Genomic DNA, 25,041 nt, shown 5'->3' on the forward strand with positions numbered 1-25,041 from the left:
AATTAAAAGTCCATGCTTCCACTGGAGGTGGGGTATGGGTTCGATCCCTGGTCAGGGAAAGAAGATCCTGCATGCCATCCAGCATGGATGGCCAAGAAAAAAAAAATGTGCTGAGGCGTTTCTCAATTGAATGAAGGCTGAGCTTCAGCCTGAGGCCCTGGGACCAGGCCGACCTCCTAGAGTCAGACACAAGCTTTGATAAATGCGTCAGGCCATGCAGGGGCCTGGCACATGGGGGACTTCTAAAGGCCTTCGGAATCGGTGGAGAATAAATTGCAGCCTCACTCCAGTGACACCAACTTTGTTGCGAGTCTCCAAAGAGGCCGTGATCAAACAGGTCCCAGCATGGGGAGATGGAGGCTTGGCCCGGGGTGCCTTGGCATTTGAGGAACAAAGACTCAGGGGGACAGGGGCGAGGTGCCTGCACCATGGGGGGCATGGGATGCCAAAAGCTACTGAACATCAAACCAGGTCGCCTCCCACTCGACATGGAGGGGGCACCAGAGCGAGCTGGGCAGGCTGTTAAAGGGCAGCCACTCAGTACCTGGGGCGGGGGGGGGACAGTCCACCTGCTGAGGCCGAGGGTGGGTACCTCCACCCCAGTCCCCCTTGCATCAAAAGGGGTCTCCTTCCCCAACCCCGCCCCCTGCCAGGGACCCAGACCATCCCCAGCAGGTGCCAGGGTTCCTGCAGGCAGCATGTTGAGTCAGCCCCTCACCCGGGATGGAACCATCAGAAGACAGGAAGGGGTCCCAGGGCACCGCCCTGACACCTGGGACAGGTGGGCAGGGTCTGCCAAGCTCCTGCTCCTGACATCCAGGGCGCTCCCTGGCCCCTGCCCACCAGGTGCTGGTAGCACGCCCCCTAGTGGTGACAATCGCAAATGCCTCCAAACATCCCCAGGTGGGGAAGGGGACAAAATTGGAACCTAGTGGGGTATGTTCACGGGGCAAATTTTGAGTCTCAGACCTTGTGGGATTTTTTTTATTGGAAGGTTCATTAGGGATACTACGATTCCTCTCTGTCTTGGAACTAAAGGCACAGGTAGGTTACCAGATCTTCATGGTTAGGATGACAATCTGCCAAGCTAAATTCTCTGCGGGCCTTGTCTGATCTGATTCAGGCACCGTCCCCCAAGGGAGGTGCTTTTCTTGTCTGCATTTTGCAGACTTGGCAGGGCTGGGGCCACTCTCCCAAGCCCACTGCCAGGGGTAACACTTTCCACCAGCGAGACCAACCCGGGAGACAGAGATAGACCTTCCAGGAGCCAGCCCATCTGAAGAGCACAAATACTACAGCCAAAGCAGCCTGCTTACAAATGATGCTTAATTTACAGTAAATAACTAAGTTAATTAGAAGTAATGATCCCCCAGACAGTCTCAACATCTAATTATTCTTTTTAAAAATATGTGGTTGCTGGATGCACTGCAGAGAGATTTAAAAAAAACAACACAGAGAGAATTCTGCATTCCAATTTTCAATTTATCTCTCTGCATTATTAATTAATAATAATTAATATTCAGACGCTCACATTTTTATTTACAATTCCAGGCATGAATTCTTTATGAACGATCATATGAACTTTTAAATTTAATTAAGTAATTTGGAAGTAATTAATGTGTAAATTCAGAGTCATGGCATAAGATAAATGTTGTGGTTGTTTATCTTCGGAGTGCAGTGTTTGCTACTAAAGACCCTTCCAAGATGCAAAATCACTGGAAATTTACAAGGCGTCTGTAAGCCTGGTATTTTTCAAAGTAGCAACACCCTGCAGACATCCTCCCTCGTCCACTGACTCCCCTTTGGAGATCGAGGCTGTGCCACTCTCTGCTCTCCTGGTAAAGCAGAGACACCCACTGGCAGATGGGGGCTGGCGGTACTAGGGAGCTCAGAACCACCTCCCCCTCAAAACTAAAAGTCTCTGGAAGAGATTTAAGAGGATATACCAAAAAAGGGCATTGTAAACTGTCAAGTGTCTTAAAACCCCTGCAGTGGTATTTTTATCTTCTCAGGCACCCAGCATCACGCAGAAGGGGCTGACTGGGTGTGAAGCTCGGCAAGACTTTTTTTGAAAAACCAGGGGAATTCCCAGACTGTCCAGTGGTTAGGACCCTGCGTTTTCACTGCTGAGGGCTGGGGTTCAATCCCGGGTCAGGATACTAGGATCCCCCCAAGCCACACGGTGCAGCTGAAAAAAATAAAATAAATAAAAGGAAAAACTAAATTAAAAATAAAAAAATGATTACGCAGCTGCCTTCAGTTCAGTTCAGTTCAGTCGCTCAGTCGTGTCCGACTCTTTGCGACCCCATGGACTGCAGCACGCCAGGCCTCCCTGTCCATCACCAACTCCTGGAGCTTGCTCAAACTCATGTCCATTGAGTCGGTGATGCCATCCAACCATCTCATCCTCTGTCGTCCCCTTCTCCTCCCGCCTTCAATCTTTCCCAGCATCAGGGTCTTTTCCAATGAGTCAGTTCTTCGCATCAGGTGGCCAAAGGACTGGAGCTTCAGCTTCAGCATCAGTCCTTCCAATGAACATTCAGGACTGATTTCCTTTAGGATGGACTGGTTAGATCTCCTTGCTGTCCAAGGGACTCTCAAGGGCTGCTTTGGGGGAGAATTATTCTAATTTCCTTGTCTTTCGGGACCGGATGTTGAATCACCATGACCACGGTGCCTGACACTGAGCCATCCCTGCACCAGCTCCTGGGCTCACGGCTGCGATGCCTGCTTCACAGGACCTCACGCAGCGCAGCCTCACCTAAGCCTGTGAGGAAGGATCCGTCTTTGTGCCCATTTTTACGATGACAAAACTGAGGCCCAGAGAGATTATGAGAGTTGCCACAGATGGCACAGCTGATGTGTGGTGGGGCTGAGGCTCGCTCACGTGTAGCCTGGCCCTGAGGTCTCAGTGGTCAGACCCCCGGTCCCCAAACAGGCCTGTTTCAGCCACTTTCTGGGAAGCTGCCGTGAACATCCGCCACTGCCCCCGAGGCATGCTGTGCCGGCGGGGCTGCTTCCGCTTCCCAATGGGCCCAGGACACCTGGTGTGTGTTTCTGTTGCTGTTGTTTTCTTGTGGCGCTGGTGGGTTTGGTTTGTATGTTTGTTTATTTAATTTTTATACATTTTCTCTTTCTCCTTCTTGATCCTCAGAGCAAGATTTTGTCTTTTTTCTTTTAAAGACTTTTTATGTGAACCTTTTAAAAAAATGTATTTATGTATTTATTAAATATTTATTTATTTAATTTGGCTGCTCCAGGTCGTAGTTGCAGCGTGTGGGATCTAGTTCCCTGCCCAGGGATCAAACCCGGGCCCCCCACACTGGAAGGCAAAGTCCCGACCACCAGACCACCAAGGACGTCCCAGGGCAAGGCTGAGCGCTCCTTGCCCTCCCACCCCATCCCCGCCTCTCCTCGCACCACTGTCAAGTCCGATGACCACTCAGGGTGTAGAGTATTAGCCCAGGGTCTCTGAGGGGGACGCTCTTGGCGACCCCACGCTTGTTTCTGGGAAAGGATCCTGGGCCACCCACGACTTGACTCCCCCGCTCCCAAGCACACCCCGGACGCTGCCCAATGAAGTGACACGGGGACGAGACGAGTGGAGGGGCCGTCTGGGTTTACCCTGGTAGAAGACGTCCACACAGGGCTGGTCGGCGCTGATGACCTTCAGGATCTTGGGGTACGAGGGGAGGATCCTGACGATGTTCCTGTGATACTCGAGCAGCTTCCGCGCCGTCTCCCCCTCGAAGATGCCTGCAGGCACCATCAGTCGATTCTGGATTTCCGACTCCGGGGGCCAGTCGAAGGTGGTGTGATAGATCTCTGCCAGAGAGAGGGACGCGGTTAGAGTCACCAGCCCGTGCTGGAAGCACAGCCTGCAGGTCCCAGGGACGCCTGTCCGCCCCCAGGTCCGCCCACCCCAGGGGTGGCTTCAGCCTGCTCCCCCGTTGCTGCGAGTAACAAACCGATGAGGGTGCTGGGGCGAGGGGAAGGGCGGCGCTGGCCTCCCAAGAACTCACTCTGTGCCAGGCACCTGCCCGCAGGCTCTCAGCCTTCTCACAGGGAGCGGGTCACAAGGCGGGGCTCGGGGCTCTCAGCCTCAAGTCCAGGTGAGAACACCGAGCCTCAGACACTGGGCAGCCCCTCCCACGTCCCACGGCTAGAAGCGGGCAGGGACCTCGATCTGTCTGCTGCCCAAGCTGAGAGGGTGCTCAGTGAGGGGTGGGGGCTGTGATTAGGATCTGAGACCTCTGAGATCCCACGGGGCAGGCAGACGCAGGAGGAGACTGCCTTACCTCCAGTCTGAGGGTCGATCCTCTTCCCCAAGTTTCTCTCAATCAGGACGGTGTCTGGAGCGCTCAGCACAACTGGGCAGAGAAGGAAAGAAGCCAAACCAGACACAGTGGGCGGCAGGACACTAAAACACCCACCACCTCCACACCCATCAACCCCTTAAGAGAGAGGTCAGAACACAGACATGGAATCTCAGGACAGAGGTCATCCATGCATGAACACTGCCTGCCGACCGCCTTCAGGGCCACCAATAACTGTGCCATCCCTGTACAGAAGCCACACTTGGGATTATTTCCTATAGAGAGCTTCTCAGTGGTTTCCAGCTTCCAGTGGTTTCTCAGAGTTTCCCATGGTTGAGATGGGGGCTTCCTGAAACAGGGAATCCCCAGGGTCAGAGCAAGACCCCAGGTTCCTCAGCACAAGCCCCGAGTGCATTTAGCTCTTGGAGAACTCGGCTGAGCGGTCCTCCTGGTTCCTGCCGGGTCACAGGCCCATCAACCGCCCTGCTGGATGGTGGCCCTGGGCTGGGGGTGGGCACTGGGGAGCCGCTGACACAGCACAGGCTGGGCGCTCACTCTTGGGGTCTGCAGCCCTGGCGGGCGGGGCTACTCACTGACGTGTCTCGGGGAGATGCCAAGGGTCTGGATCGTCAGAGCCTGCTCCCGCGTCTCAGGGATGCCGTCCAGAATCCAGCCCTAGAAAGAGGATGTGTAAAGAGGCTCACCTATGTTTACTTTTTCAGATTGGTGGGGGGCAGTTATTATAAAAAGAATATTGAGGCTTCCTTGGTTGGTCCAGTGGCTAAGACCCTGTGTTCCCAATGCAGGGGACCCAGGATCGATCCCCAGTCAGGAAACTAAGATCCTACATGCCAACAACTAAAGACCCACAGGCTGCCACAAAGACCCAGCACATCCAAATAAATAAGGAATAAAAATTTTTAAAAAAGGAATATCATATCATACCTTTCTAGAAAAACTGGAACTTCTAAGATAAGAGAAAATAAATGTTTCTGATCGCTGCATCAACCTTACTTAACAATCCCTCTCATAATATCACATTCCCTTCTGAAACTGATGTTTGTGATGATAGTCACAACATAGAGATTTTCTGTCCTGACTTTTTGTTTCCATCCCAGGTTATAACCACACTGTATTTTTTTTCACGTTGACCCACCTCTTCACTGGCCATATAACGTCCCACCGGTGAGCGGTCTCACTTACTGAACCACGCTCCATGACTGGACATTTCCCCACTGACTGTTCGCACTGTTGTAAGTAACACTGTAAGGGACGTCTTTGTGTGTGGCTCCGTCCACATTTTGGATTATTCCCCAAAGACAGCTTCTCAGATGTGAGAGGCAAGGAACCATCAGGGGCAAAAGAAAAGCCCACAAGTCCTGGATGAACAGAGCATTAGGAGGCCTGAGTCCAGGTTTCTGTTCCTAGTGAATTTGTTTTAGGGCTGAACTTCTTCAGGCACCTTCTTGGATCAGCTGGGGAGCTGGTTTAGATTTATTTTCATGAACCTTTCAGTCCAATTGTGAGGGTCACACACGATTGCTGCACACGATGTAGAAAATACTACAGGGTGGAAACAATAATGCTTGTCGCTGATTGATACCACCAACCCGCAACTAGCCACTGTTAACACTTTGGTGCATCTCCTGCCAGGCTTCACAGACGGATATCTTTTTTTCCTGGTTGGGGGTGGGGAAGGCAGTAGAGGGAGGAAAATCACACTGTACATACTATTTTGTAATCTGTTCTTTTCATATAGTGAGAACACTTCATGCACACTTTCCCACATCACAGAATTCTCCTCTCCTGGTAGTTTTTGCAGCTGCCAAGCATTGCATGAATTGACCTGCCAAATGCTAATGAATCACATACTGCTGCTCATTTAGTTTCATTCCACTACTTTAAAAAAAGGAAACAAAGCCATTTATTAGGGACTTTCTAGTGGTCCAGTAGTTAAGACTCCAGCTTCCACTGCAGCGGTGCAGGCTCTCAATCCCTGGTGGGGGAACTAAGATCCCACATGCATTTTGGTATGCACCACCCCCCCAAAAAAAACCATGATAAATTTCTAAAAGTTGATACCTTCTTTTATCATTTTTGATACATTTTGCCACACCAAGCTACAAACTTGCCCATCAGTTTCTGAACCCAATGGCGGATCACCTGTTTAGTGTCCCTGCATCTTGGCCACTGTAAGGCTCTATCTCAGGGAAAATCTGTCCAGCAAGACAGCATAGTGTTGCTGTTTTAATTTGCATCTCTTTGAGCACTAATGAGGTTCAATATTTTTTCCATGTGTGCACTGGTTATTTGAAATTGCACTTTTCCAAAATGCCCATTCATGTCATCTATTCACTGCCCTTGCCGTTTTATCCTCTTATTTGTTCACAAGAGCTCTTTACATATTAAGAATATTAACTTATTTTGGCAACTGCTACCAGACCCTCCTTGAGGCAAACAAAGCAACCAACATTTTCCACAGTTTGGCTTTGGCCTTTTAATTTTGCGTAGGTGTTTTTTAACACATAAGTTTATGGCCAAATCAATCAGTGCTGTTTTCTTCAGATTCTGGTGTTGAGTGGATGTATAAAAAGGCCCTTGTCACTGTAAAAGCTGGTAAATATTCACCTGCATTTAAACTGTGTTGTCTTACCAGTTTAATTCTTTACCCTGAAATAGTATATTTAATAGAGCCAGATTTTTTTTTTTTTTTTCAAAAATGATGTGGGCCTGACCTGACCATTTTTATGTGGATTTCCATCTATCCCAGGGTCATCTGTGAAACAGCCTGTCCTCTTCCCTCTGTTGGTTTAGTCGCTAAGTCGGGTCTGACTCTTGTGACCCTATGGATAGCTGGCCAGGCTCCTCTGTCCACGGGATTTTCCAGGCAAGAATACTAGAGTGGGTTGCCATTTCCTTCTCCAGGGGATCTTCCAGACCCAGGAATTGAACCTGGGTCTCCTGCATTGCCAGTGGATTCTTTACCAACTGAGCTGCAAGGGAAGCCCCTCTTCCCTCTAAATAGAAAAAAAGTTTAACACAGTCTACATGTTGGTGTGATGTTGGTTCTGCATCTTTCTTCCTGTAGACTCTTGTGTCAGACTCACACTGTTTAAATTACTGCTGTTTTATAATTTGTTGTTCTATCTAGTAGGAGATGCTCCTCCTTCATTTTCTTTCTTTTTTTTTTTTTTACATTTGTTCCTCCAGGTAAACAGAAGACTATTTTGTTAAGTTCCAAAAATATAAATTCTACAAGGTTGGGAATGACATTAAACATAGAGATTAATTTATGGAGGATGGACATTTTTACAATATCATGTCAAAACATCTTCCTGGGAATTCTCTGGTAGTACAGTGGCTATGATGCAGCTCTCTACCTGACAGGGCTCCAGGTTCGATTCCTGGTTAAGGAACTAAGATTCTGTAAGTCACGTGACAAAAAAAATATATCTTCCCATTTGTTTACGTTGTTTTTCTCTTTTTTTATGTCCCCCAATAATATTCACATTAAACAATTTCTAGAGTCTTTTCAAATACCTTGAGCCTAGAGTTATACATGTGTCTCAGTTGCTCAGTCGTATCCGGGTCTTGTGACCCCATGGACTGTAGCCCGCCAGGCCTCTCTGTCCATGGGATTTCCCAGGCAAGAACACTGGAATGGGTTGCCATTTCCTTCTCCAGGGGATCTTCTTTACCACTGAGCCACCTGGGAAGCCCTCACATATCTACTATTTAATGCCCTCAACTTGATGGTCAGATAAAGCAAGATTTGGAAGGGTGAAGTAAAGCCACTGATTATCTCAGGTCTGCCTTCCTTTCGGGGAGGTACAGTAAAAAAGCATAGCTTTATTCATTTACCAGGCAAGGGGGGACATAGCGGGCTCCTGCCCCAAAAAACTGGGTCCCCCTTAGATCTCCATTCTGCGGTGAGAGGCATCAGGCAACCCCAAGCGGCTGCTCAGGTTTCTGAGGCTGGCTCGCAGAAGGGGGCTCCCCCTCTGCCATAGGCCCCGCCCTCTCAGCAATTATAAGAACTTGGTTGCTTTAAGGTCAGAGATGGACTAATGGGATAAACTCAGACTCAAGGTCACTTGTAACTCATAACACCTGATGTATAGAACACCACATGGTTGAGGGCAAGTCATGTCTTTCTTTAAAAAAAGGGGAAAGGGTCATATTTCTTCAATATTGAAATATTTAGGCTCCAGTAGCCTCAACTGACAGTTAAAAAAAAAAAAGCTAAACAAATTTACAGAGTAAAGAGTGTTGGAAAAATCAGGCACGCTTTCATTAATTTCTTAAATTATGCAGGAGAACACGCAGCCACGGAGGCCCTGGATTCTAGAACTAATGAAGCAAAAGTGAAAAAAAAAAAAATAGAAACCAAGATTTTTAACAGCCTTTTGCTCCCTCAAGTCCTTGTTATAGCCAGCCAAGTGTTGGCTGCAGCTCTTAAAAAAAAGCAAACACCTACATATGTGTGCACCCTACAGGAACCAGGAGGTGTGGGGTCAGAAACCCGCCCCCCCAACTTACAGTTCTGAAAGCCAAACCCAAATGTTCTGAACTTTGGCTACTTTCAGACCCCTTCATTTTTTCCATATCTGGAAGGGAGGGAGCTGGAGCCCACTGACCACTTCTTCTAGGACTGGGGCGGGTAATTCTGTTTCAAATCCCGGTTTTGAAGCTGAAAGGAGAGTGGAACTCCGCCTTTGCTCAGCACCGAGAAAGACCTCCGCTTTTAATATTGCATTACTGAGCAATCATTATAATCTCACCCATAAATTTGCAGCTGATATCAGTATGTGGTCCAAAGCTTTTAGAACTATTCAGGGAAACAGCTCTCGCCGACTGGAGAAAGCGGGCCTTCCAATTACACAGGGAAAGTGCAGCAAAGTGAGGAACATCTTCCTAATTAGCTGGCCTCACTCGTGCGTCATCCTGGTGCGGACGTGACATTTAAGGAGGGAGAAGGCGGGGGGCGGGGGGCTCGAAGCGAATCCCAGGCCGCTTTGGCTCTCCGGGTCTACGCTTCCAGACTCAGGGAGATGGTCCAATCACCCAAGGTGCAAAGAAACGAGGTCCCTGGGGGACACACCTCCTTCCCCTTCCCCATCATCCTTACATCCCAGCATTCAGATCTCAGCCTGCACGCTGCTTCCTCAGAAAGGCCTTCTCTGACGAGCCAGTCTTAAGGAGTCACCCAGTCACTCTATCACATCATCTGTTGACCTCTTAGGGCGGCACCCACACCCCGCTAGTCCCAGCCTCAGCTCGCCTGGGAAGGAAGGCTGCAGTGACCCAGGCCTCTACATCAGGGAGTGTGGCTCGTGGAGCGTCCTCGAGATGGAAGCCCCAGGCTTCGTGCCTGGAAAAGACCTTTCCCAGCGCTCTTCCCCGCTCACTGCTTTCTAAAGCTGCACATTCATGTGGCTGTGCCAGGTCTTAGCTGCTGCATGGAGGGTCTTCCATCTTGGTTGCAGCACATGGGGCCTTCAGTTGTGGCACACGGCGATTTTACTTGTGGCACGTGAACTCTCAGCTGTGTTATGTGGCATCTAGTTCCCTGACCAGGGATCAAACTCAGGGGTGGTGGGGGGGAGCGTACAGTCTTAGCCACTGGACCACCAGGGAAGTCCCCCAGAGCTCCTCCCTTTGTAGAGGTTATTCGCAACTGCCCGGTGGCAAACGGAGCACACTTTCGAGGGGAAACAGCAATTCTGGGTTGAGAGCAAGCTACTGGCCGCAAATTCTGGCAAAGCAGGAAGTCATCCATCAGTCAGCAGCATCCGCGCCCCGCTGCGATGGGATGCTGGCGAGCTGCGTCGTGAGGGTCGTGGGTCTGACTTCCAGGAGCGGCTGGATGCCGAGGTAGCAGTCAGTCCCTAATTAGAATACGTTATCCGTCTTCCTGACACTTCAGTGAAATGTCTATTCTGCTGCTCTGGAGCCGCAGCTTTGTTCCAAGCAGGCTAATTGATATTCCGAGGCCTTCGCTCGCCATACCCCCGTGGCTCGCTTCTGTTTTATCACACATCAAAAAGGCCGTATGCTCAGGGCACTCCTGCACCGGCACAGAGCTGGAGGTCTGCACAGCTGCGTGGGGTTCAGTATTAGAGGAGGGACAAGCACCGAGCAGATGTCACAGATGGAAAAAAAAAGGGGGGGGAAGCAAAGCAGCCCGCCAGCCCAGGGAATGTGGCGGGGGGCCCCTGCAGAGCACGGCCCACTCTGTGTGAACACTGGCCTCTCCTGCCCTCCTGACTATTATTAAAGTGCAATTAGCAACTTCACACCACAGGACTCTTGCCCTCTGAGCCCTCGGCCTGTTTGATGCGGTGCTCTTGTCTCCTCCTCTCTTCTCCAAAGACCAGAGTGGGGGCGCTCCCCTGGGTTCTCCAGAGGACGCCCTGATTCCGGGTCCCAGCTCCGACTGCAGGCTCTGGAGGCTCTATCCTAGGGGTTCCCTGGAGCCGGAGGCCGATTCCTTAAGTCCCAGGGAGGCAATCTGAGGCTGAAGGTTTGTGTCTGATCAATCAGATCACTCAGCTCAAAGTCTGAATCGGGGACATATCACAAGATGCCTCGTAGGCCTGCCACCTCCCTCACTTTTTTCTGGTGAAATGTTGTACAGTTTCCCCACTGTCTAGAAGAGGGCGGAAAGGAGATTTTGATCAGCCAGAAAAGAAATGCATATTAAAAGATCCAGTTTGGGAAACTGATGTGTTTCAAGACAACTGGTGAGAAAGATGAGAGTATTTTGATGGTTACAAAAAAGTTGACATGACATTGAGCCAGTATCGGTTCCTCTGGTTCAGACAGAAACACACCAATCTTAGCCTGCCATGGCATCGTAGGACAGCTTCCACATTCAACTTATCTGAGAGATGACTAGCGGGAAGTTTGACTTTGAAGTTTAATCTCAAACAATAGGCAACGCCTGCCGGCGCCCCTGACTGGCACACCCTGCTGCGGGCTGGGCTGCTCTGGAACTCGCCTGCTCGCTGGCTCAGCAGCCCCACGAGGCTCTGCCCGGCCGTCTTCAGCGCCTGTGTTCAGACAGGCTGAGGCGTGTGGGAGAGGTGTTTCCAAGTAACCGACGGAGCCGGGTTCCACCTATCTTGGCAAATCAGTGACACATGCCTGATGGTTTTCTAAACAAACACGAATCTGGGAAAATCCATACTCCTGGGTCCCGCTGGTTAAAAGCCACTGATCTCCAGGGTGTTGAAATTTGGTAAAACACAGATGTGAATGCTTAAGAGGTTTCTGTTGTTGTTGTTGTTGTTCAGTCGCTAAGCCATTTCTGACTCTGCAACCCCGTGGACTGCAGCACGCGAGGCTCCTCTGTTCTCCACTGTCTGCTGGAGTTTGCTCAGATACATGTCCATTGAGTCAGTAATGCTATCTAACCATCCCACCCTCTGTCGTCCCCTTCTCCTTTTGCCTACAGTCTTTCCCAGCATCAGGGTCTTTTCCAATGAGTCAGGTCTTCATGTCAGGTGGCCAAAGTATTGGAGCTTCAGCTGCAGCATCAGTCCTTCCAAAGAATATTCAGGGTTGATTTCCTTTAGGATGGACTGGTTTGATCTCCCTGCTGTCCAAGGGACTCTGAAGAGTCTTCTCCAGAGGTTTGGTTTTTTTTGTTGTTGTTGTTCCCAAATAGCTAAAAAATGTTTTAAAATCAAATTCACATAAAAATGGACCAGTTCCACCGCAGCTCCTCACCTGGGAGGATGCTGAGACGACCCACTGCAGAGAAACTTGCTTTGCTGAATCACGTTTAGTTTCCAGGTTCAGACACAGTGGGCAGTGGTTGAAAGCACAAAAAGTGGCCACCTCGATACCATCCAGTTAACGGGTCTGTTCCTTCCAAACCCTTTAGAGCCTGTCTGTGGTGTAGACTCGTCTCTTCAGAAATAAGATGAGCCCATCAGGATGTCAGTTTACTGTGGTGTTGAAGAGCAGAGCCTCGGGAATCAGCCTCTGCCACTGCTAGCCATGACTTTCAACACCTCTGGGCCTTGCTCTCCTTCTCTGCAAAACGGGGACACTAACAACCATCTACCCCACGGCTGCTGGGATGACTAAATGAGGAGTACAGGCAGACAAACAATGAGAAAACAAGCACGGTGCCTGGCGGTGAAGCAACAGCCCAGGCTAACTGGTTTCATTACTGTCATTATGATTCTGACCAAGGCGAATTCTGTTCTTTCCCTCTACCCCCTTTCAAGAAGGTATCCCACTTAGGACTGCAGAAATTAATATAAAGAATTCATTTAAAAAGACAGTCTAAGGGATTTCCCTGGTGGTCCAGTGGTTAAGAATCTGCCTTGCAATGCAGGGGATTCACGTTTGATCCCTGGGCCAGGAGCAAGGATCCCACACTCTGCTGGGCAAGTAAGCCCGCACGCACCGCAGCTAGAGAAAGCCTGTCTGCCACAACAGAGACCCAGCAGAGCCAAAATAATAAAGTAAAATAAATGAAAAGGCAATCTCTTGGAAAGAGCACTAACTGGCGTTCTGGATATGAACTAAGAAAAGCCTTCTAATTAACGAAGACTTGGGAAAAACACGTTTCGCTGAAAGTGAGGGAGTCCGGTGGACTGTGGCTAGTGCAGATCCGCTCCCAGAGGTGTGTTTGCCAGAGCCTGACTGGGGGCCTCCCAGGGGAGCCTGCACCCCTGAAATCACAGTCAGGAGCCAACAGTGGGAAACAAGCCTGAGGGCCCCTTTATCCTCCTGTCCATCCATCCATTCACCCACTAGCACATTTATCCATGCTGCGTGCAGAACGCTGTGTTTTCATACCAAAAAGTTCAGAAGCCCTTGGTTGGAGGGCTTATCCGCTAGGCAGCCCTGGGGGTGATCGGTCACTGGTTCATTTAACTACCTACCCCCAAATCTGGCTGACCCAACTCTGGTCACATAGGGCTCTTTTCTAATTGGTTGTGGCTTGTGCAAGGCACTGAATATCACCTATAAAATAAGAGGATTGGAAGAGGTAACTTCTAGCAAAGACAATTATGGTCTAACAAAGACATTTTGAGAGTAAACAGCCCGCTGTTCATAATTACGCAGGGAAAAAGGCATCAACCAGGAAGAGGGACTGTCCTGCCTCTGAGGGTCTTTGCACATGAAAACATCATAATTTACTTGCAACCCTGCAGACTGATTCTCCTATGAAATTCTGCCAGCTCACCAAAATCATGAAAAGAAGAGGGAAACCCCCACCAGGCAGTGGGGGCAGAGCTTGGGGGGGGGGGTTACATTTACCAGGTCTGATCAACACCTGAAATGACTCCCCTCCCAGGGCATTCCAAAGGGCACCCTGAAGGTCGAGTGCTGGGTCCAAGCTGGGTGTGCGTGTCTGCCTAGAGTCCTGGCTTCGTTCTCAGAAGTTGCAAGCCCAGACTCCACTGACCCCAGGTGGCTCCTCGGACCTCATCTCTCTCTCTCCATTCCAAATCCACTGATGCAGGCGCGGCTTGGAGCCAAGCAGCCAGCCCCTTGATTTCCACTTCCTCCTCGAGCTGCAGCTCCCTCCCCCTTGTCCTGGGACCCCCACACCCACCCTTGGGGCAGGGAAAGCACTGGCCACGGGCTCTAAGCCTGTAGCCTTGTGATCATGAATTACCCAAAACCTGAGTCTCAGTATCCTCGACTGCAAAATGGGGGCAGTCAGACCCTCTAAGAAAAAGTCCCTGCAATGACTGGATCGGATTATTAATGAGAAGCGGGATGACCAGCACCCGACCCGGAGCAGGCGCCTTTCTCCCCGCTAAGAACAACCTGTGGTGCAGGAGCATGGGCGTTTCCACAAAACCGAGAGGCCGCGTCTCCATGCAGCTGATTACAAGGCTGCCGCTTCAGGCCCAGAGAAGCGGGCAGGACTCTGGCTGACGCTCAGGGCCCACCTCCACCAGGAGCAGCTGTCCCCTCACCCCCTACCTCGGTGGGTGCAGCCGGCATGGGTCACTTTCCTCTGTCCCGCTGTCCCTGGCATGTCTGCGTCACTTCCTTCAGCAGCTTGGGCCCTTTCCAGCCTCCAGCACCCACCAAGCTTTTCAGGCCCCAGGACGAGGGGGAGAGAGCGCCAGCTCCAAGGGAGGGGTGGGAGTTGAGGGGCTGGGTGCTTGGCTCTGAGCCATGCCTGGATCAGTGGATTTGGAAAGGAGAGAGAGAGGTGAGGTCTGAGGAGTCGCCTGGGCTCCGTGAACGCCGGGCCGTGCCGCCTCTCACTCCCTCCGTCCCAGTCGGAACCACCTTCTTCCTCGGGCTCAGTGCCCTGGGACATTCACTCTCAACCCACGAGGAAGCCCAGACCACTTTCCACACCTTTCTAAGCTCGTCTCAACTCAGGCCCGTGGTCTGCTGCCAGAGACTAGACCCTAGGGTGCCGCTCCAGGAAAAACCCAACCTGACCAAGTGTCGGAAGGAGAATGCGACAGGGCCTACTCCCGAGAATGAGACTTCATCAGTTGAAAGCCTAGTGAATTCCACACAGCCTCAACAAGTCAAAAGCACACTGAAAAACATATGCACATATGCTCTGGTATTCTAACCAATATGTTTATTTATAATTAACATTATAAGTGTGTCCTGTGCTGGGCTCAGTCGTGTCGGACTCTTTGAGACTCACTGGACTGTAGTCGCCAGGTTCCTCTGTCTATGGGACTTTTCAGGCAAGAACACTGGAGTGGTTGTCAGTAGTATGTATAATTCAAATCGGAGGTAGTTAATATGTTACAGATTATAGCTAAAAATCAATCATTTTAGTTTCTGCAATTCTTAAAACATGCTCTGAATGACAATGTTGAGCCAGCTGGGACCCCGGACCCGCACTTACCAGCCATAACAATTGATCTGCAAAGCGGGGATAATGCTGACATTATCAGCATCATCACCCTGGGGTTCAGGGTGAGGTGCCGTGACGGGCGGGAACTGCCGGCCCGAGGTCTGGCTGACGGCAGGTACTGGACGGACGACGGCAGCTGGCGCCGTTCCCAGCCTCGGGCACATGCCATGCTTTTCTGGGTTGACCCCTGACCGGAAAACTAAGTCACACCAAGAGCCTGGCACTGGGGGACTGAGGGTGCCCTTTGGCGCTGCCCTCCTGTGGGCCGTTTCCAGCTCTTGGGTGGGGCAGGCCCCCTGCTGCAGCCTCTGGATCCATCATCCAGCCAAGGGTGACGTGGCTGGTGGGCCCAAGTCCAGTCCTGTCTCCAGTACCACTGGGCCTCTCCAGCGCTCTCTGGGGCTAGAACATTGGGCTCTGCCCCGCATTGCAGTCATCTCTTCTTCCTCCCCGACAGCAGCGAGGGGGGTCCTGAGAGCATCAGGACCTGCTGCCCACACAGCACCCGGACACCGCTGCTCAGCGTGCAGACAGGTGGGCCACATGTGCCACCAACAAGCCTGACATCACACCACAAAGGGCCCAGAAATGCCCACAAGCAAGGGGCCCACGAGGGGACCCTCACTGGGCTCCACCCGCAACCCACCCTGGCCCCCAGAGCCCTGCTGCACAGTGATGCACACCAGAAGTTTTCCGAGTGGAGTTCAGACCCACCCTCGGAGGCCCCGCCATCCTGGCTGCGTCTGGACAAGAGGAACACACAGCCCCGGGCCTCAGCAAAGCTGTGGATCAATAAACCCGCACTCCTCAGAGGCCGCGGGTGACATCTACCAACCCGCGAGCATCAGAACAACGCCAAGAAAATTCTGCGTTCCCTCTGTCGGAGGACGGGAGCCTGGTAATTAATGCCAGCCCAATGACACCGCCAGGAGAAATAAAACAAACAGCGGGTGGTTCTGCAGACCAGAATCGGGCTCCTCTGCTCCGACAGCATTTCAACCATAAAATACGGACTCCCGTTATGGGCAGGGAAGCATAAATCTGAGAGCAAAGAGGAAAAAATAAACAAGACTCTAGAAACCTGCCAAGTAAATTTTAAACTTTTGGTTCCACAGTCAAAAGTATGCAGGACTTCCCTGGTGGTCTAGTGGTTAAGACTTCGCCTTCTAATGCAGGCAACATGAGTTCCATCACCGGAGGGGGAAGCTAAGACTTATCCCATACACCTCTCGGCCAGAAAACCAAAACATAAAACAGAAGCAATACTATAACAAATTCAGTAAAGACTTTTAAAATGGTCCACATCAAATTAAAAAAATAAAACCTTTAAAAAAAGTATGCTCCAGCATCACCTCCTTTCTCATGAAATAACTGAATGTCTCCAGTATATTGAATGAGATTAAAAAGAAGGATCCGCCTGCAATGCAGGAGACTCTGGTTTGATTACTGGGTCGGGAAGATCCGCTGGAGAAAGCATAGGCTACCCGCTCCAGTATACTTGGGCTTTCCTTGTGGCTCAGCTGGTAAAGAATCCGCCTGCAGCGTGGGAGACCTGGGTTCGATCCCTAGGTTGGGAAGATCCCCTGGATAAAGGAAAGGCTACCCACTCCAGTATTCTGGCCTGGAGAATTCCATAGACTGTATAGTCCATGGAGTCACAAAGAGTCGGTCACAACTGAGCGACTTTCACTTTCAAAAAGAAGTTAACCTGTGAACGCAAAGGCTCGCTTGCCGTTTTCCGTAAAGGAAAGGTCTCCACCCGGCACTGGTCATTGGGGGTGGGGGATGACCCCCCTTCCAGTCTGCCTTGGGGATTTTCTCCAAGCAGGGGGTGTGGTCAGAGGTTTGCCTTCGGCGATGTCACTCCAGTTTAAGGAGGGAGATGACGTGGAGCAGACACCGAACTTGCAGGACATCTGTCTGGAAGAGCAAGCGGCTTCTCCTCCAGGCAACACACGTGTCCTTCCTTTACATCAGCAGCGGGTTTGGGTGCCGCAGCTTCCTGCTCTGCACAGCAGGAGGAATCAGAGCTAGAGGCCTACCCGCGCCGTTAGTGCCGGCCCGTGAAAGCGGGCATCAGCTCCTTCATTCTGTTGTCCCCGTGAAAGCGGGCATCAGCTCCTTCATTCTGTTGTCCCCGTGAAAGCGGGCATCAGCTCCTTCATTCTGTTGTCCCCCACGGGACCGAGGATGCTCCCTGATGCACAGTAGTGCCCAGGAGTCTTGGGTGTAGAAACCTCACAGGATGGTCGTCCAGATGGCACAAGTGTGGCAGTGACTCCCCCAGCGTGTGCAGGGAAAGGCTGGTGAACCGCGAATGTACCTTCCTCCTGATGGACCCGCTGTGGCGCCAGCACCCATGTGGGGCTTGGTTCTGGCCTTCGTTTGCCTCCTTCCCGATCTTCGCCACCATCCCAGAGGCCGACGAGTCCTGAGGCAAGGTGGCATTTTCTGAACTCACTGAAGTCGGGGCCTGGCTACATTCCATTGAACAAACCACAGTCCTGGGGGGACAGGTTCTGCTTTTTGGGCCTTTGCTTTTGGTGGGGGCATTGGGAAGACTTCCTGACCCAGGGCTGGGGATGAGGAGATGATGGTTAGAACTCAGCACCCTGAACGCAGGCCTCTGCTTGGCCACCCTGGGGGAGGGGTGCAGGGAAACACGGATACAGCAGGTGAGTCTGTGCTATCAGGGTGGGCTATCCACTCGGTGGGCGGGACTCCGAGCACCCTGGTTTGGGAAATGGAAAGGAGAGGTGCTGTGACATGGAGCACGACTGTGGAGGGCGCTGGCTGCCACAGGAGCCCCCAGCATGCTGACCCCTGCCTCGCTTCCACTAAAGGCTGCTGCCCAGCCCGGCCCAGCCTGCAGGGGCTTCCAGCCTGACGCCTGGCAAGAAGCAACCCTAACCTCTGGAGCCCTGGAACTCCAGCCCACGTGGCAGCTCAGAGGAGGAAAGAAAAGCCACGGCATGCGGACAGAAGCCAGGGCGGGGAGGCTCCAGCTGGCTCTGAGATGTCGCTGTTTTACCCCCAGGCGCTACAATTAACTGCTAGTTCTCATCCATGTAGGTGCAGGACGCTGCAGAACTCACTGGAACAACAATTCTGGGATCACGCTGCAGGCTCACTGATGGGTTGGAGCCCACCGGACCCGGAGAGCAGAGGCCCCGCCCTAGCGCCCAGGGTGACCTCGGAGGAGGCAGCTTCCTGCTGCTCTCGTCCGTTCACCTCACCAGGAAAGCAGGTAACCCTGCCTCGTGGGCCTCGGGTCAGGCTCGGGGCTGTACACTGGGCTGCACCCCCCAGAGCCCTCTCGGCCTACCTGCAGCCCCAGGGCACCCACACCCAGCCACACCCGGGCCTGAGCAGCTGCCCCTCGCCGGGTCCTGCTGCCGCCCCCAACCCAGGTATGCGAGGGCCAGCAGAGGTGGACATGAGCCATCTGCGGAGGCCTCTGCCTTTTCGGGGTGATGAAACACCCACTGTCTGATGAGCCTTTACAATCGGTCACACCCGTTCCCTCCCCACAGCTGGGGGAGGCGGCTGACCCTACATGCAAACATTTCTTCTTTCCCTCCTGGACCAGATACGTCTGGACAGTCACATTCCAACTCGGTCTGGTCCTGGGGACACGGACATGCCTTTGTCAAAGAGCCAGCACAAGATCACTGAGTCCTGGGCTAGAGCCTGGCCTGGCAGCCAGGAGAAGGGGCAGTCACACCTATCCTAGCCCATGGGTCCCCTGATCTAGGCTAAGCCCCTTCCCCCATCTGGGCCTCCGTTTCCCCTTTCAGAAAAGGTTTTAGGCATGAATATTTTCAAGAAATTTGTTTTTAAGAAAGTTGGTGAGACAAACTGAAATTCATCCACCAGGCACAGAGACTTCTAGGAAATGCTGTTATTTACTATTTCAAAATCAAGTGTCTGAGTGGTCTGTCCCTGTCACAGTCAATTAGAGACAAGGAGGACACAGGGAGCCTCAGCACAGGATGCCAAGCCCCAAGCGAAGGCAGGTTCCCAAACACTGGAACCCCGGGTCTGGTGGTGCACTGGCTGAGCCTGGTCAAGCTAGAGGAGACCACGGCCAAACATGAGCCTTGAAAGCGCTGATAATGGAAAATAATCTCCAGACATAATTATCTATTCCTACCGACAAAACTAGAACATTCACATTCCACGGAGCAGGCTCGATGGGTTTTAAACACCTTCCCCTCCTTGGGCCAACAGCAAGTTGGGAACAGATTTCATGGAATTATGTGAATGGCATTCCCTTGTTCATTCATTTCATAGATATTTCCTAAGTCTGTACCCAGGTACCATGGGAGTTGCTGTGGGATTCTGTGATGACTGGCACAGATGGGACCTTGCCTTCACAGAACTCACAGAGAAGGGTGCTGTGGGCTCATGCAACAGTCTGCCTGAAGAAGGGACTCTGCCCTGAGACTAAGAATTAAGAAGCAGCTGGCCAGCTATGAGACAGGAGTGGTGGGCTATCTCAATGAAGAGAATGTGGGTGTGTTCGTTTTCTGTTGCTCTGTAACAAATGACCACAACCTTAGGGCTTAAAACCACACATTCATCCCATGGTTCCCATGGATGGGGAGTCCGAGCACTGCTGAGCTGGGTTCTCTGCTGGCCTCTTGGCCATCGAGGTGTCAGCGGACTGCGCTTGCATCTGGAGGCCAAACTGGGGAAGAATTGCTTCCAGATCCAACTGCATCCAAGCTCAGGCTGTGGAAGAACTTCCTTCCATGCTGCTCTGCGACTGAGAGCTCTAGTTCCTTGCTGGCTGGAGGCTGGGGCCTGCCATTGGGTCCTCCAGGAGGCCCCCACAGGCTTCTTCAACACAGTGGCCAGCCAGGAGATGCTTTCTCTCTCATCTGCTAAGGTGAAGTCTTAGATAACGCAATGCAACCACACCAGGGGCTTCCCTGGTTGCTCTGTGGTGAAGAACCCGCTTGCCAATATAGGAGATTGGGCTCGATCCCGGGGTCAGGAAGAGCCCCTGGAGAAGGGAATGGCCACCCACTCCAGTATTCTTGCCTGGAGAATTTCATGGACAGAGGAGCCTGGTGGGCTATAGTCCATGGAGTTGCAAGAGTCAGACACGACTGAGCAATTAACACATATATACTCAGTCCAGCAATCCCACTCTGGGCATATATTCATGCACCCAAAGCTCACTGCAGCACCACTCACAACAGCCAAGACACGGAAGCAGCCTACATGCCCAGCAACAGAGAGATGGATAAAGGTGCGGTGTGCGGCCATAAAAAAGAATAAAATCATGCCGCTTGCAGCAACACGGACAGACCTAGAGGTTATATGGTATCACTCATAGATGGAATCTGATTTTTAAAAATCATACAAATGGACTAATTCACAAAACAGAAACAGACTTACAGATGTCAAAAGCAAACTTCCGGTCACCAAAGAGGAGACGTGGGGGAAGGATGAATCAGGAGGCTGGGATGGACACAAACACGCTGCTGCACACAAGACAGACAACCAACAAGGACCTACTGTGTAGCACAGGGAACTCTGCTCAATACTCTGTGATAACCCATAGGAGAAAAGAATCTAAAAAAGAATTAATAAACATATATGTATAACTGAATCAACCTGCTGTACATCTGAAACTAACACAACATTGTAACTCAACTATACTCCAGTTAAAAAATGAAAAAACAAATTGGTACCATAACTCAAAAAAAAAAAAATAAAGACAAATGCTTCTCTAAGTATAAAATAATCTTCTGAAGAACATGCTCTCCAGAGAGTATCAACATCTCTCCAGGAGGGGAGCCAGGTGGCTGCAGGACAGGAATTTGAGGAAGACTGGGAACATTTTGAATTTTGAACCATGTGAACAATCTGCCTTACAAATAGCTGTGAAAAGAAGGGAAGCAAAAAGCAAAGGAGAAAAGGAAAGATATACCCATTTGCATGCACAGTCCCAAAGAATAGCAAGGAGGGATAAGAAAGCCTTCCTCAGCAGTCAGTGAAAAGAAATAGAGGAAAACAATAGAATGGGAAAGACTAAAGATCTCTCCAAGAAAATTAGAGATACCAAGGGAACATTTCATGCAAAGATGGGCTCAATAAAGGACAGAAATGGTAGGGACCTAACAGAAGCAGAAGATATTAAGAAGAGGTGGCAAGAATACACAGAAGAACTGTACAAAAAAGATCTTCATGACCCAGATAATCACGATGGTGTGATCACTCACCTAGAGCCAGACATCCTGGAATGTGAAGTCCAGTGGGCCTTAGGAAGTATCACTATGAACAAAGTTAGTGGAGGTGATGGAATTCCAGTGGAGCTATTTCAAATCCTGGAAGATGATGCTGTGAAAGTGCTGCACTCAATATGCCAGCAAATTTGGAAAACTCAGCAGTGGCCACAGGACTGGGAAAAGGTCAGTTTTCATTCCAATCCCAAAGAAAGGCAATGCCAAAGAATGCTCAAACTACTGCACAATTGCACTCATCTCACACGCTAGGAAAGTAATGCTCAAAATTCTCCAAGCCAGGCTTCACCAATGCATGAACCATAAAATTCCAGATGTTCAAGCTGGTTTTAGAAAAGGCAGAGGAACCAGAGATGAAATTGCCAACATCCGCTGGATCATCGAAAAAGCAAGAGAGTTCCAGAAAAACATCTATGCCAAAGTCTTTGACTGTGTGGATCACAATAAACTGTGGAAAATTCTGAAAGAGATGGGAATACCAGACCACCTGACCTGCCTCTTGAGAAACCTGTATGCAGGTCAGGAAGCAACAGTTAGAACTGGACATGGAACAACAGACTGGTTCCAAATAGGAAAAGGAGTACGTTAAGGCTGTATATTGTCACCCTGCTTATTTAACTTATATGCAGAGTACATCATGAGAAACGCTGGGCTGGAAGAAGCACAAGTTGGAATCAAGATTGCAGGGAGAAATATCAATAACCTCAGATATGCAGATGACACCACCCTTATGGCAGAAAGTGAAGAAGAACTAAAGAGCCTCTTGATGAAAGTGAAAGAGGAGTGTGAAGAAGTTGGCTTAAAGCTCAACATTCAGAAAACTAAGATCATGGCATCTGGTCCCATCACTTCGTGGCAAATAGATGGGGAAACCGTGTCAGACTTTATTTTTCTGGGCTCCAAAATCACTGCAGATGGTGACTGCAGCCATGAAATTAAAAGACGCTTACTCCTTGGAAGGTAAGTTATGACCAACCTAGACAGCATATTCAAAAGCAGAGACATTAGTTTGCCAACAAAGGTCCGACTAGTCAAGGCTATGGTTTTTCCAGTGGTCATGTATGGATGTGAAACTTGGACTATAAAGAAAGCTGAGCACCAAAGAATTGATGCTTTGAACTGTGGTGTTGGAGAAGACTCTTGAGAGTCCCTTGGACTGCAAGGAGATCCAACCAGTCCATCCTAAAGGAGATCAGTCCTGGGTGTTGGAAGGACCAATGTTGAAGCTGAAACTCCAATACTTTGGCTACCTGATGTGAAGAACTGACTCATTTGAAAAGACCCTGATGCTGGGAAAGATTGAGGGCAGGAGGAGAAGGGGATGACAGAGGATGAGATGGTTGGATGGCATCACTGACTCGATGGACATGGGTTTGGGTGGACTCCGGGAGTTGGTGATGGACAGGGAGGCCTGGTGTGCTGTGGTTCATGGGGTCGCAAAGAGTCGGACATGACTAAGCGACTGAACTGAACTGAATATTCTGCAGTGAAGAAATAAATTCATTCATTTTTGAAAAGCAACCCTTCCAGAAACAATATGAAGAAAGGATTAGGAAGAAACCCTGGTAGCTGAGGGAGACAGATTAGGGGCCAAAGAGGGAAAAGGGTTTCTCAGTAATCCAAAGAACAGTGGAGGGGGACTTCCCTGGTGGCCCAGTGGCTAAGACTCTGGGCTCCCAATGCAGGGGGCCTGGGTTCCATCCCTGGTCAGGGAACTAGTTTCCACATGCTGGAACTAAGAGTGGGCACAATCAAAGACAAAACACATTAAAACAACAACAGTGGAGGTGAATTTGGAGGTGACGGTGAGGTTTGGAATCTCTCTGGTGTTGAGCCTCCGCCAGACTTCGTGAACCCCCTGCCTCGCTTCTTGGCTCCCCTGGCCCTACAGACATGGTCTCAAGCACCAGGCAGTCTTGGACTCCAAGAACTCGGCTGCCCCTAAAGGAAAGGCAATGGGTCCCTGACATGCAGCGCCCACCTGCTTTCGATAATCCCGATACAAAGCACTAATTTCTCTTTTTTAATATATTTGGTGGTCACTTCAAAGAGCATTGCATTAGACCAAAAAAAAAGGAAAAGAAAAAAAAAAGGGGAAAAGGCAACATTAGCAGAGAACCCCGGCGGGTTGTGATTGCATCTTTTTCCCTGAACACTGCTCCCTGCCTCCTCTCTGTGCTCTGAATTACCCATCCAGTCCCTGCGTAGCTAAATAATAATAATTACCATACAAATGAATATGCATATAAGCAAGAAAGCCTGTTTATTTTGGATGAGGGTTTGTTTTGTTTCTCAACAAACAGAGCACATAATTAGGCACCTTACCTCTTCCTCTTGAAATTCTGTCTCCACTGGGAAGAGATGAAAAAGGTACTGGATGCCCCTGGAAGCTCAGAAGAAATTTTAAAACAAATTAAAGGAGATATTTCTTTACTTGGCAGGTAACAATGGCCTGGACATGATTGGAATCAGAATGTCAGGCTAGAAGGAGCTCTAGAGCGCAAGTCTGAGCCCAGTGGAGACACGGAGGCGGACGAAGGTGAGGTACTCACTGGAGAGACACAGCCGAGTGATGATCAGACAAGAACAGAGGGGCCAAAAACATCTTGGTTCGGGGGCTAACTGTGGGGACGCTGGGCAAGACCCTGAAAGCCTTAAGACGCTGCATCCCTAAAACACGGACGATGACAGCCCCGCCTCTACTGGGCTACTGCACAGATTAAACAAGGTCATGAACACGGCCCTCAGTCCGAGACCCCCGGTCAGGGGTCACCATCAACAGCGTGATGAGCACAGCCTGTCTGCACTGTGTCCTGACCGCGAGGCGCAGGGGACGAAGCGCCAGACCGGCCTCCCAGGCCTTTGTTTGGAGTCCAGACAACAACTGCCACCGCCACCAAAACAGCGATGGTAATGATAAGTATCTTCCACTATTATATCTTTTTGCCTTTTCATACTGTTCATGGGGTTCTCGCTGCAATAACTGGACTGATTTGCCATTCCCTCCTCCAGTGGGCCACTTTTTGTCAGAACTCTTCACTATGACCTGTCTGTCCCGGGTAGCCCTGCACGGCGTGGCTCAGAGATTCAATGAGTTACATAAGCCCCTTTGCCACGACAATGCTGTGATCCTGAATATTCATTTGAAGGACTGAGGCGGAAGCTGAAGCTCCAATACTTTGGCCACCTGATGCAAAGAGCTGACTCCCTGGAAAAGACCCTGATGCTGGGAAAGGTTGAGGGCAGGAGGAGAAGTGGATGACAGAGGATGAGATGGTTGGATGGCATCACCGAATCAATGGACATGAATCTGAGCAAACTCCGGGAGACACTGAAGGAACAGGGAAGCCTGGCGTGCTGCAGTCCATGGGGTCGCAAAGAGTGGGACAAGACTTAGTGAGTGAACAACAATGATAATTAATAAGACAAATAGTTTTAATTCAACCAAGTGTCCAACATAATGCACAATAGAGTCGTATAGTACAACATAAATAGTAGTATCACTTATGATGTAATTAATTAATAATAGTCATAAGTGTTCTGACCACTTTGATAACGATGTAGCTGCTGGGTAGGACTTGAGATGCCTGGTCTCATGCTTTGTCCACGC

General features: G+C 50.5%; 1 protein-coding gene across 5 annotated transcripts in view; it reads right to left on the minus strand.

The window, feature by feature from the left end:
• Positions 1–25,041, minus strand: part of AK8 (adenylate kinase 8) — a 145,051-nt gene that overhangs the window by 88,931 nt on the left and 31,079 nt on the right. For 3 of the 5 annotated variants that reach the window (XM_055541491.1, XM_055541493.1, XM_055541495.1), the window contains 4 exons: positions 20,704–20,760; positions 4,910–4,991; positions 4,299–4,370; positions 3,625–3,825 (listed from right to left, as the gene is read on the minus strand). In XM_055541491.1, coding sequence (XP_055397466.1) covers positions 3,625–3,825; positions 4,299–4,370; positions 4,910–4,991; positions 20,704–20,760 — 412 coding nt within the window. The remainder of the gene's footprint in view (positions 1–3,624; positions 3,826–4,298; positions 4,371–4,909; positions 4,992–20,703; positions 20,761–25,041) is intronic. The other 2 variants (XM_055541492.1, XM_055541496.1) reach the window with 1 other exon arrangement.

The sequence above is a fragment of the Bubalus kerabau genome, chromosome 11 (assembly GCF_029407905.1).
Source record: "Bubalus kerabau isolate K-KA32 ecotype Philippines breed swamp buffalo chromosome 11, PCC_UOA_SB_1v2, whole genome shotgun sequence".
NCBI lineage: Eukaryota > Metazoa > Chordata > Mammalia > Artiodactyla > Bovidae > Bubalus > Bubalus kerabau.